General features: G+C 36.0%; 1 protein-coding gene across 1 annotated transcript in view; it reads right to left on the bottom strand.

Annotated features, from left to right (window-relative positions):
- The window catches only part of LOC102842142 (kinesin-like protein KIF20B-like), an 84618-nt gene that overhangs the window by 47482 nt on the left and 24140 nt on the right, over nt 1-12996 (bottom strand). The window contains 9 exon segments of the mRNA XM_006831444.1: nt 954-1092; nt 1337-1476; nt 3892-4176; nt 4684-4846; nt 6377-6523; nt 6608-6679; nt 9531-9642; nt 10704-10931; nt 11599-11635. Coding sequence (XP_006831507.1) covers nt 954-1092; nt 1337-1476; nt 3892-4176; nt 4684-4846; nt 6377-6523; nt 6608-6679; nt 9531-9642; nt 10704-10931; nt 11599-11635 — 1323 coding nt within the window.

Raw genomic sequence — 12996 nt, 5'->3', positions numbered from 1 at the left:
CAAAATGCCAATGGAGAGGGAAGGACCATGCAAATTAGACACTGGCTACCTAAAATGGGGGGGGGGGGCGAGATGGTGGCTAAAAAGGCATAACATGAAGTGGCTGGCTTACAAGTTTTCAAGAGGCAGTGTAGTTTCAGAGTGAGCAGGGCAAGATAGAATCCCCACTGAATAGTTGTCACCTTATCTAGATGGGTCTGTGAAAGGAGATGGGGATAGGATTCCTTTGATTCAATAGTGAGTAACTGTTACCATGGCTACTTGCAATTGTCACAACTGTAAAAGTTGAAGTTGTATAACAAAAAGGGGGGACTAATTAATCTTACATTCCAGGAACAGAGGGCCCTAGGACCACCAAGAGAGAAGAGCATGAGCAGACCGTGGGACCCTAACCAGAGAAGCAGCGACACCAAAGATGCAGGCAGAGGTGATGGCTTGGAGAGATAGAGCAGCAGAGGCCTGTAGACTTATGGAAAGAAAAAGGCTGTGTGCTGGCAGGCAGGAGGCTAGCTTGCAAAATGTGCCCTTTGGTTGCTTAAAAACAATTATATGTCCCTGCGCGTTTTTTTGTACATTCAAAAAAAGGGAAATAGAGGCAATACAGTTAAAAGAAAAAAAAAAGATAACGTTTTAAACAGAGCATTTAGACTTCAAGTTAAAAGCAGATCTGTTTTAAACAAAAAGAAACAGAAACTTATAATCAATACAATATCACATTAAGACATAAATGTAAGAAGTATAAATTATTCCAAGTGCAATTACTATATTAAACTACATATGCTTACATCTCTAACAAACCATGCTCAATAATAATAAAACTACATATTAAATTGTTTTGCTTGTTTTTTTAAAAAATTCTGAATATTGTTTCTCAGCAGCTAAACAGCACACTAAATTCTAACACCAAAAACCTTACTGGATTTTTTTTTTTTCTAATATTTCAATGAGCATACTTCAGTTTCATCTTTCATGGCACATTCTAAATTCCTTGGTTCTTCTTTAGTGTCACATTGACCAACCAAATCCTTAAAGATCGCCAAACGACATTCAGCATTTTCTTCTAGTATCTCTCGTTCCTGAAGGAGAGTCTCCCTTCATAACATAAAATTAATCCCATTAAGAAACAGAAAAAGTATAACTTCATGGTTTTGTTTTAAATATACAAAATTAAGAACACTATAAACTTAAAAAAAAAAGTCACCCACATATAACTCAGGATCACCATAGAGATTTCAAACAACTATTTTCAACCTTGTCCACAGAGGTCAATTCCTTAATTCAGACACCATTTAACATAAAACAAGTAAAACTCTCATATTTAACCAGGACAACTTACTTAAAGTCAGCTTCCCGTTGAGCCAAATAGTGAGTAAACTCCTGTGTAACTTCTTCTCGAATTTTAAATTCCAATGTTAATTTCTCTTTTCTTTCATTTATCAGTTTTTTTCTCAAGTCTTCTATCAAATCCAACAGTTTCTAAAACATGCAGATATTAAAATTACTATAAAAGAACAAATAGATCTTAAGAGACATATTGCCTAGATGACCAGAAAATAAAATTCTTACTCTGTTCATTTAGTTGATCATAATTATACATTATTCTTTTAAAAGTAATTATAACTAAAACTACATACATTTACAAAGAACCATTACTCTGAAATGTTAAATAGAATTTTGCACATTTTAGAAACAGAGGAATACTTTGAGAAGGTCCGTATGTAATATAATTTCATCCAGCCTTCACATATCTTAAGTGAGGTAAGTTAAGTAGGGGTTCAAAACTAGTCTGCCAAACTTTAAACCTGAAGTGTTATACAAAGGAATTAAGTTGTTAAGAAACTCAAAACACTTTCCAAAGTGCCATGGAGAGCTGTTACATAAACTTATCTTAGTGGACTTTTAATTATCTAAGTGTGGACTTCAACTCTACAGTCTTAAAACCACGTATACAAGTTAATACGGGCAATGACCAAACAAAGGAACTAACATGTAGCTTTGTCATAATGTATTCAGAACTCAATAAATTAAGGCATTAAGAAAACAGCTATATAGTCTTTTTAAGGTTTCTGAACTGATTCAATGACATCTTATAACAACCAAGTCAATGTTACAAAGAAAAAAGGATGAATTTATGAAAACTGCAAGGCTGGCAGTTCAAACCCACCAGGGACTCCTCAGAAACCCTATACAGGGTCACTATGAGTTGAAATCTACAGGGTGGCAATGTTTAGTGGTGGTGGAATACATCATAAACTATAGCATTAAATACTTTTTCCTTAGCAAATTGAGAAATTGTACTAACATTTAAATTCAATTAATATATAAAAATGTCAAATTGTTTGAAAAGATCAGCCCAAACTAAAACAGGACTACTAAATCCCTCCTTTTTTTTTTTTTTTACTGAGAAAAGTACTAGATTACAGATAGTCCTGGTATGGTGCTGCGGGTTAATGCACTGGACTGCAGAGTCAGTTTGAACAGCAAGGTCAGCAGATTAAGCTCACCAGCCATTCATTGGAAACCCTACACAGGGTTGCAATGAGTCGGTACCAAATCGAAGATATTTACAATAAGTAAATCAACAATTAAGGTCCAATCAAATGGTAACCAGATAAACTGGGACTCGTATGGCATCAGAAGTTTTCATTCATGTATACAAACAACAGGTATAATGGTAGCTTCCAAAGGTACTTAAGTAAAGCATTAAACTGACTGTCTTGAATTCATTTTTTGGAGTTCTACAGTCTAAGAGAGCACAATGGTGTAGGTTACACTAAAATTATTACAGCGTATCCAGAAGCACAGGTTTACCAATGTTCCCAAGCACTGGTATACACTTGTGTATACTTGCACAGTTATGGTCAATTAATGTGGGCAATGGAAATACAGGCATGACCTAAATTTCAAAATTAATTTAACTGAAATAGACATGCACACTATATTTGGGCAGAGGCTGAAAGATCCACTCTTAAACAATACTTTTTACCTTAAGATATCAGATTACCAAGGAATACCTATTTTTTAAGAATTAGGATAACTGGTACTAGACAGATATTTTGAGGACTTGTCCTTAAAATTGTACATTACAAATTTGGCAAAATATGCTACAGTCATTGGGTGAAAGAATACTAGAGAACAAAACATTAACCTGGTCTTAAAACATCCCACAGATTGAGTGCTTTAATAATAAAAGGTGATCTCAAGTGAGCAAGTATAAGAAAATCAGACATCATATGAATCCTGGGGTGATGCAACGGGAAACTGACAGCTTCACCTATAGAATATGCTTGCCTGAAGTGATAACTCTAAATCATGAAGAAAAACAAGATCAGAAAAATCTAGATTGGGGGTATTCTACAACTAGTCCCAACTCTGCAAAAATATCATTGCTAGATTAGCGATTACTATATAAATGACAATGAAAAACAATGTGCTAGCTTTGGTTATAGCTCTTATAACAAATAAGCTATAAAAGATATAACAGGATCACTGAAAAAGTCTGAATATGAATGGTATTATATGAATGTTAAAGTTCTTGAATATGAAAATGGATTTTGATTTTGAGGGAAGGTGGCCACTTAGAATACATATGTTCAAGTATTTACTTGTAAAATTATTTCAAATGGTTCAGGGAAAAAAATGTGTACTAACATCAATAATGGAAGTCGAAGTAAATACGACAATATGCTAGCAATCAGCAAATCCAGGTGGACAATAAATGGGTGACTGGATGTTCATTTTACTCATCTTTTGTAGGTTTTTAATGTTTCAAAGTTGGCAAAAAAAAGTTTGGAGGATTGATGAAAAAACACAACAAGAGGTCTTAAGAATTGTTCATTTTAACTTCACATTAATCAATCAAGTTTACAAGTATAAGCTGTTAATACATACTCTCTTCTCCTCTTGACTAATGAGAGCCTTGTCTTCCTCTAACGTCTGATCTAGATCTTCTTCTGCAGATTCAGTTTGTGCACTTGGCTTTTCTTCAAGTTTTTCTAGATCCTCAGTCAAATCTTCATTTTCCACCAAATCTTCCACATTACTTTCCCATGAAATGGTGGTTCTTGTTACATTTTTTCTATCTGAATCATTAACGTCTAATGATACATCGTGAGAATATCTGACAAGTGCAAATGATTTTTCTTGCGAGGTATTTAAAGTGTCTGGAACAAAAACCTGTTAAGATACCCAACATGTCTTTTAAAACAGAAAAGACAATGAATATTCACTAAGAGATTATTAATTTTACAGATTTAAATCAAATAACAACTTGAATTTTTAAAGAAAACTACACACACAACATATAAAAACAGGAATTGGCGTCCTTAAACAAAATAAGAAAAAGCCAACTGGATACACAAAAACTAGGTAACTCTACCTTCCTGGGTTAAGCACTTAGTTCTATGTTTACCAGGGTACACCCAGGAGCACTAGATGAACCAGACGGATGGTAGAACAAACAATGCATTCTAATAACACTCTTAATATGTAACTGATGCTTATTATTAACCTGTATCACTGTCATTTAAAATCTCACAGATAACATTCCATTTTTCCCACCTTTCTAATTAGTTACATATTTACATTTTTAACTTTCAATTCAACTTTTCTAAGAAAAGATAACCAACCTTCTATAACTCAGAAGAGGTTTAATACATTCTACACAAGTTTAAATATACTTACTTTTTGCGCAATGGCTGAGAACTTCAATACATTGAGTGTTTCATCATAGGCAAAACAACACTGACTGATGTTGACGATCATACATATTTTCCCTTTACCATTAAAAAAACTTTGAAAATAGTGGGTGAGTTTACTTTCCCGGAAAGGCACATGCTGTTGAAATCTATGGAAAAATTTTTCAAAAACACTGACTTTTAACAAATCTCATGAAGTCTGGATGTTGATAAATTTTATAAAGAAAGGTTAGTGATTAGTATTACCTGCAACAATTGTTTTATTGCTGTTGTTTTTGTTGTGTTGTAGTGGTATTTAAAGAACACAACATAAACAAAAAATTCAATTACTGTAGATGATGCTAATCACTAATGGAATCCTAATGTGGTGCTGTGATTTAGTGCTCTGGACTGCGAGGTCAGTTTGAACTGCAAGGTCAGTGGTTCAAGCTTACCAATCACTCCTCAGAAACCCTATACAGGGTTGCTGTGAGTTGAAACTGACTCAACAGCACTTAACAACAACAATGAATACTAATATGTTGTTGCTGAATGTCGCCAAGTCGTTTCCAACCCACAGCGACCCAGTATAGGGTTTCCAAGGAGCAGCTGGTGAGATTGAGCCCCTGACCTTGCCATTCAAGCAACTTTGCAATCTGACACATTAGCCCACAGTGCCATACCAGGACTCCACACCAATACTAATGTTGTTGTTGAGTGCCGTCAAATCGATTCCAACCCATAGCGACCCTGTATAGAGTTTTCGAGAAGCAGCTGGTGAGCTTGAACTGCCAACCGTGCAGTTCAAATGGCATTGCAGTCTGGATGAGTCCCTAAATGGCACATATGGCTAAGCACTAGACTACTAACCAAAAGGTTGACAGTTCAAACGCACCCAGAGGCACCTTGCAAGTACAGTCTGGCAATCTGCTTCCAAATGGTTGGAAATTCTATAGAGTGCATTTCTACTCCGTACACCGTGACTCAGAATTGACTAGACGGCAACTAACAAATGCTACTACTAACAGCAACCCGACAGGCCATATGTAAACAGAACCACACTAAACTAGATTTTGTTCCCTAGTGTAAAGCAACTTCATGAGAGATGTCAGCAAACAACTAAGAATGGTATAAGCTGACTTCTTACCGACCCAGTCTAAAATGCTCATTTATATAGAAGTCTATCACCATTAGGAGACTACACACTGCAGCAGAGTAAGACAAAAGTGATTTTAAATACTAAACCAGCATCATGAGAAGCTTATTTCCAAAGTGTCAGCTGGTACTTAATATTTGTTATAAAAAGCCTTAATGAGCCATAGTGGCACAAATGTTAAGGACTCAGCTGCTAACTGCAAGGTCGTCAGTTCTAACCCACTCAGTGGCTCGGCAGGCTCCTCAGGAAAAGATTCGGATGATCTAATTTGTATAAAGCTCACAGCTTAGAAACCAGTTCTCTTGTCACATGGGGTTGCTATGGGTCAAAATTGACTCAATGGCACCTACTTGCATGAAGAATATTATGTTTATTTGGTACGTTATTGGCGTCTTTTGAATTTTATTTCTACCTCACTTCTTAAAATCTAACATTGCTAAGTACTTTACTCATAATCCATATAATTATTATATGTATGGAGAAAGTTAAAAACAAAAACTTTAAATGTTATATGCTACTAGCACTTAAATGCAGAAATACTTACTTTGACTTTTCACTGTTTTTCAAAACATTAATACACTTTCCAAGGGTCAACAGAGAAGTATTGATGTTTCCAGTCTCTCTCAACCTTTCACCTTCATTCTGTGTCTTCATGCTCCGTTCTGACCCAGCAAGATCACATAAAGACAATCTGAATTAACAAAAACAATAATTATGTTAAAAATCTTTCAAAACAACCCAAAATAATTACAATTTTTTAAAATGCTTAACTTACTCATTGACTCGTATGACACGAGGCATTTCAGAATCTTCAATCTGTAATACTCTAATAGTGAATATGCTGTGACTAAAAGGAAATATAAAAAAATAAAATTTTATCTTTCCATTTTCCATTTTTACATTCCCAGTAAGAGAACAAACAACAAAAGGAAAGCAAACCCACTGCCATCAGCCCATTCCCATTCCCAGTGCCCCGATAGGACAGAGAAGAACTGCTGCCCAGGGCTTCCAAGGCTGTGCTCTTTATGGAAGCAGAGTACCACCCCTCTGAGCCTTGGAGCAGCTGGTGGATTCAACGCATAGGTGTTTACATTAACAGCCCAGTACTTTAACCACTGCATCGTTGTTAAGTGCTGTCAAGTTGGTTGTGACACATAGCAACCCCCTATAGAGTTCCTGAAGAGTGGCTGGTGGATCTGAACCACCAACCTTGTGGTTCAAACAGACCTTGTGGTCCAGTGCTTATCCTACAGCAGCATCAATAGGAGACAAGCATCAAAATCAATCCATATTTATATACTAAATCACTGAGTCCCTAACACGTAGACATAGTTTCAGCACTGTATTTTGAAACTGTTGCTGTTGCGTGCTGAGTCAATTCTGACTCATATAGGGTTTCCAAGAGTGGCTGATGAAGCTGAACTTTCAAACTTGTGGTTACCAGTCCTATGCTTATCCCACAGCACCACTGTTCCACTATGGCCCACAAACCAGCTGTCTGACTAAAACCAGATATTTTTCTTTCACTTAACCCAAATCTCTCCAACCTATTCCTTCTCTTGACATTCTAACTTCTATTGCTGGAATAATTACAATATTTCTCAATTTACGTCTAAGATTCATATGTAGCTACAGTAAAACAAGAATTCGACTTAAATAAAGACATATCTGGATCTTAAGTTACCCACTTAAGAGAAAAGCGATTTAAAATATTTGACCTTTAAACTTACATCCTTTTGTCTTCCAATCCTTAATCCCTTGTCATAGCAACCTGTGTTGTTGTTGTTATGTGCTGTGGAGTCGGATCCGACCCACAGCCACCCTGTACAGGGTTTCCAAAGCTGTAAATCTTTACGAAAGCAGAAAGCATCATCTTTCTCCAGTGGAACAGCTGGTAGTTTCGAACTGCTGACCCTGAGGTTAGCAGCCCCATTAATGACCACTACAATACCAAAGCTCCATGTAGGACAGCATAAAACTGCTCCTTAGTGTCTCTGTGACTATGAATCTATACTTGAACAGGCAGTCTCATCTTTCTCCCTAGGAGTGGCTGGTGGTGTGACCTTCCCAATGCATAACAAACACACCACCAGAGTGCCTTCCACATTTCATATGTTGTTGTTATTAAGTGCCATCAAGTTGGTTCTGACCCATAGCGACCCTGTATAAGGTTTCATAGGAGCAGCAAATGAGCTTGAACCGCCAACCTTGCAGTTCAAAATGACTATGTACTCTAGTGCATTAAGCCACAGTGCCACATATCATACATTGTTGTTGTTAGGTGCCATCAAGTCGGTATCGATTCATAGTGACCCTATGCACAGCAGAACAAAACACTGCCCAGTCCTGGACCAACCTCACAATTGTTGCCACACTTGAGCCCATTGATGCTGCCACGTGGCCAATCCATCTCGCTAGGGGTCTTCCTCTTTTTCTCTGACCCTTCACCTTACAAAACATGTTATCTTTCTCCAGCGACTGCTCCCTCCTGATAATATGTCCAAAGTATGAGAGACGAAGTTTGGCCATCTTGGCCTCTAAGCAGCACTCTGGCTGCACTTCTTCTAACACAAATCTATTGGTTCTTTTGGCAGCCCATGGTACTTTCAATATTCTCCTCCAACACCCTAACTCAAAAGCATCAATTCTTGTACAGTCTTCATTATTCACTGTCCAGCTTTCGCATGCTTATGAGGTGACTGAAAATACCATGGCTTGGGTCAGGCACACCTTAGTCCTCAAGCCGACATCTTTGTTCTTCAACACTTTAAAAAGGTCTTGTGCAGATCTGTCATTTGATTTCCTGACTGCTGCTTCCTTGAGTGTTGATAGTTGATCCAAAAAGAATGAAGTCCTTGACAACTTCAATTTTTTCTCCGTTGATAAGAATGTTATTTATTGGTCCAGTGCTAAGGATTTTTGTTTTCCTTACATTGAGATGCAATCCATACCGAAGGCTGTGCTCTTTGATTTTCATCAATAAATATTTTAAGTCCTCTTCACTTTCAGCAAGCAAGGCTGTATCATCTGCATATCACAGGTTGTTAATGAGTCTTCCTCCAATCCTGATGCCACATTTTTCTTCTCGAATTCTTTGCTCAGCTTCTCGGATTCTTTGCTCAGCATACAGGTTGAATAAGTATGTTGTTGTTAAGTGCTGTCAAGTCAATTCTGATTCACAGCGACCCTGCATAGAGTTCCCAAGGCTGTAAATCTTTGCGAGAGCAGAAAGCATCATCTTTCTTCCGCGGAACCGCTGGTAGTTTTAAACTGCTGACCTTGAGATTAGCAGCCTGATTTGTAATCACTATTAAGTCTCTATATATTAAAACCATCCTTTTACTCCTTAAGATTTATGGTCCAACTTATGTAGCATTTGTGTTTATGAGGTAAATGGGAAAAGTATAAAGAAAAGTTCACCATTATCAGCACTTTTAAAACTACTGACCACAGACATTCACATAAAGAGAAAATAAATACATAACTGAGAAATGTCTCTCAAATAAAAATTAATGTTAGGACGAGAAATAATATTGGTATTTTTATCAGTTTAATGCTCTTCAATTTAAAAAATGTTTTTATGCCGTAACATATCAGAAGCTATTGCCTTCCTTAAGCTAAAATGACTGTATTTTCTATCAAAGGAGAATACAATACCACAGATGATTCAAGCTGACACCATAGGGCTTGATCCTTACCTTCTACTGGAAGCATTGTTCAGTTTTGTGAAGGCAACACTCTGGTTCTTTAGTCCTACTTTTAAAAGTCTATATGCTTCTTTGGAATCAGATACTTGAATCCACTGAAGATCTTAAAAAAAAGACACATCAATTCATAACAACACAGGATTTGTTTTACAATGTCATCTCTTTGAAGATCTTCACTGAGCAACATATAATGAAATCTTTCTGTTAATAAGACACCTGAAACGGAGTCTACGGATCTATTACAAACACTATTAGAGAAGTACAAAAGAAGAGTCTATTATAAAGTTATACCAGCATTTTCAACAGCACCACCACACAAAACAAATGTTCTTTCACAGCCTGCCAAAGGGAAAATTAAAAAGGAAATTCCATAGAATTACAAATCCAGAAAGAAAAAGACAAAATACAGCAGACTAAACTTGCAAAACTACATACATGTTCTCCCCACCTACCTCTGGGGCGGGGGGGGAGGGGTGGAGAACAGAGGGAATGGAAGCAAATACTGTTGAATGATGATGCACGGAGGAGATTGCAATCACTACAATGAAACGATGTTCTCCCATGTAAACTGTCAGTCAGTTTACACTTTAAAAAAGAAGATAATTATAGAAAAAAAAAAAAAAAAACTACAAAAATGTGAGACGTAGGTTGCAATTCATTCATTAGTGAGTCATGAAATCAAATTTGTTGCGTCACAACCAGGATTTTAAAAAAATACACAAAATACAAAAACATGACAGTGCATTCCTTGTAGTAAAGGTAAGAATACTCATCAAAATGTTTGAGTTATAAATGTATCTATGTACAGACACATCAGCAGCTACTGGTCATTATGCTCTCAATGTGTATTCCTTACTAGGACAATGGTTAAATATGGTTCCAAATCACTACTGTAGAAGTACAGTAACATTTCAGAGCTGAAAGCCTGAAAACTGTTACAAAGCAGTAGAGCAATGTGACTCTCATTATACACAGCTTTTCCCAATTCCAAAACTCCAATCACTAGTACTCAAGCAAAAACCATGCTAAAATTGACCTCTTTGTATTCAAGCGTTAATGAACATATTTCCATAGAACAAACTCCTCTTGTTGTCATGATGTTAAAATTAGTATAAATTCAATTTCTAGTTTAGTTCTATAAAATAGAAATATTCAGCAGTCTACCTTTTATAAAAGAATGGCCCTTTACATCTTGGGAAAGGCGCAGCATCTTTCTCTTTTGAAACTTGGCTGATACAGGAACAAACAAGTCATAAATATACTCATTATAAATCTCAAAGAAAGAAACCCACACAGAAAACTTTATATTATTATCCATATTCAAACTAGCTTGTTCACAATCTATCACAGATTCGTCAAATTCCTGGGTATTCAAAGAGTTCATTATACTTCCTACAAAAATAAAAAAGAAAAGAAAAGTTAATTTCAAAATTAACAAAAAATGAGACAAAAGAACAGATAATTCAAACTTCCTGGACCTGAAAAACTAAATATCCTTAATCTTTTCACCAGTCATGTTAAACACATTTTAGAACAAAGCAATATGCAAATAATAATATTGGGACTGTTGCTGTTGTGTGTTTCATTTTAAAACTATAGGGACAGGGAACCAACCTGAGATTAAAGGTAAAGAAAAACAATGTTTACTGTTAAACGCATGGAAGTTATAACCAATAAAAGGGGTACTTGATATTTAATCCAAGTAAAACTTTATATTTCATAGAAGTCAAACCAAACCCACTTCTAATGAGCTAATTTCAACTCACATAGGACAACTCTATAGGACAGAGTAGAACTGCACCTTAAAGTTTCAGAGGCAGTAAATCTATACTGAAGCAAACAGCCTCAACTCTCTCAAAGTGACTGCTAGGTTGGAACCACCAACTACTTAACCAATATGCCACCATAGCTCCCTCAACATTGCGTTTAGAGCTGTATAATCAGGTTTACTGATTATGCCATTAAAGGAAGTAGATTTAGGAATGATCCAAAAATTAAGTCTCTCAAATGTATTTTATATGATGAACATTTTTAAGATAAGTGAGAAAGGAAACTTTACCATGAACAGTATCATAACTGTCATTCTGCACAGCAACCTAAAAAAGAAAGTTTGAGAAAAGTGTAACATATAAAGGTTAAATAACCAGGTTATTGATTATCTATTTAAATAAGTCACCACCCACACCACAATCTTTCATCCACTCAATTTAATGACTTTTATTTATTACTTTTATTTTTTAAATAATACATTCTCATAAAAGTAAATTTGAAACTACAGAAAAACATCTTTTCAATATTATCATGTAAACTTGTCATCCAGAGGGAATTATTAATATTTCAATACACCCTCTACTATCCCTTTCCCACACCATTAATGTACTGTAAAGTTTTTCTCCCTATAATTAAATATAATTTGTAAATATTTTGTGTCCATAACTGACCAAGTAAAAGAACATTTACATTATTTACAAAGTTTTGCCCATAGAAATAATACTATAATTTTGTCACATGCTGTCAAGTAAGTTTCAATAAAGCAATTCTGTATAGGGTTTCCAAGGAGCAGCTAGTGAATTTGAACCACCAACCCTGCATTTCAAACTGACCTTGAGGTGTAGTACTTATCCTACTGCACCACACCAGGACTCCAATACTATAAGTATCTTTTTTTTAAAAAACTAAAAAATAAGACTATATTTTTTATTTAAAATAATAAGCATATTTATATAGCTTTGTCTCCTGCAATCTAAATTATTCCCTTAGGATACATTTCTAAAACTGAAATTGATAGATTAAAATAATTTTTACACATTTAAGTTCCTACTCTTGAAATGCTGCTGTTCTCTGGGATACAGGGATTGAGACATGGTTGGAATGGGCAAAAGAGGGGAATAATGTTAAGATGCTTGGCTGTCTTTTGAATCTTGGTTTCCATGGCATACATTATAAAATAGACACTAGAGGGAGAGAGAAGGAAATAGCCAGAAATATCACCATAGAAACCTATAAGTCCGTCTTCTGCCAGTAACTGATTGGAATACCTAAAATGGGGCTACAACATGCCCAGTGAAGGAGGCTTCCTACGGAGTCTCTGCATTACATAAGACCATAGGTGGAATCCTGAACCCCATCCAGAATCCTCTGAGGTGGGAAATTTCTACTTGAAAGGACAAGTAGACCAGCCTGGAGAGGCTAGAAGAACAGAAGATACTTCTTGAAAGAAAGACCGACAGGAAAAATACAAAACAATATAGGCAGACCGACTGATTACTCCAAGAACAAGCAAGTTGCTAGCCCAGGAGACAGCAAGCCAAGTGATCAGGTCCCCTCAGGGCAAACCTCCTTCTAAGACTAAGACTCAATGGGAATAAACGTTCTGATTGGTGATCACGTTCATCACCAATAAGGGGAAGTGAGAGAAAAACAGAAATGAAGCTGCAAGCTAAGCCTTACAATGTTC

This window comes from Chrysochloris asiatica, unplaced genomic scaffold (genome assembly GCF_000296735.1).
Source record: "Chrysochloris asiatica unplaced genomic scaffold, ChrAsi1.0 scaffold00003, whole genome shotgun sequence".
Taxonomy (NCBI): domain Eukaryota; kingdom Metazoa; phylum Chordata; class Mammalia; order Afrosoricida; family Chrysochloridae; genus Chrysochloris; species Chrysochloris asiatica.
This window is presented reverse-complemented; position numbering and strand designations above follow the sequence as displayed.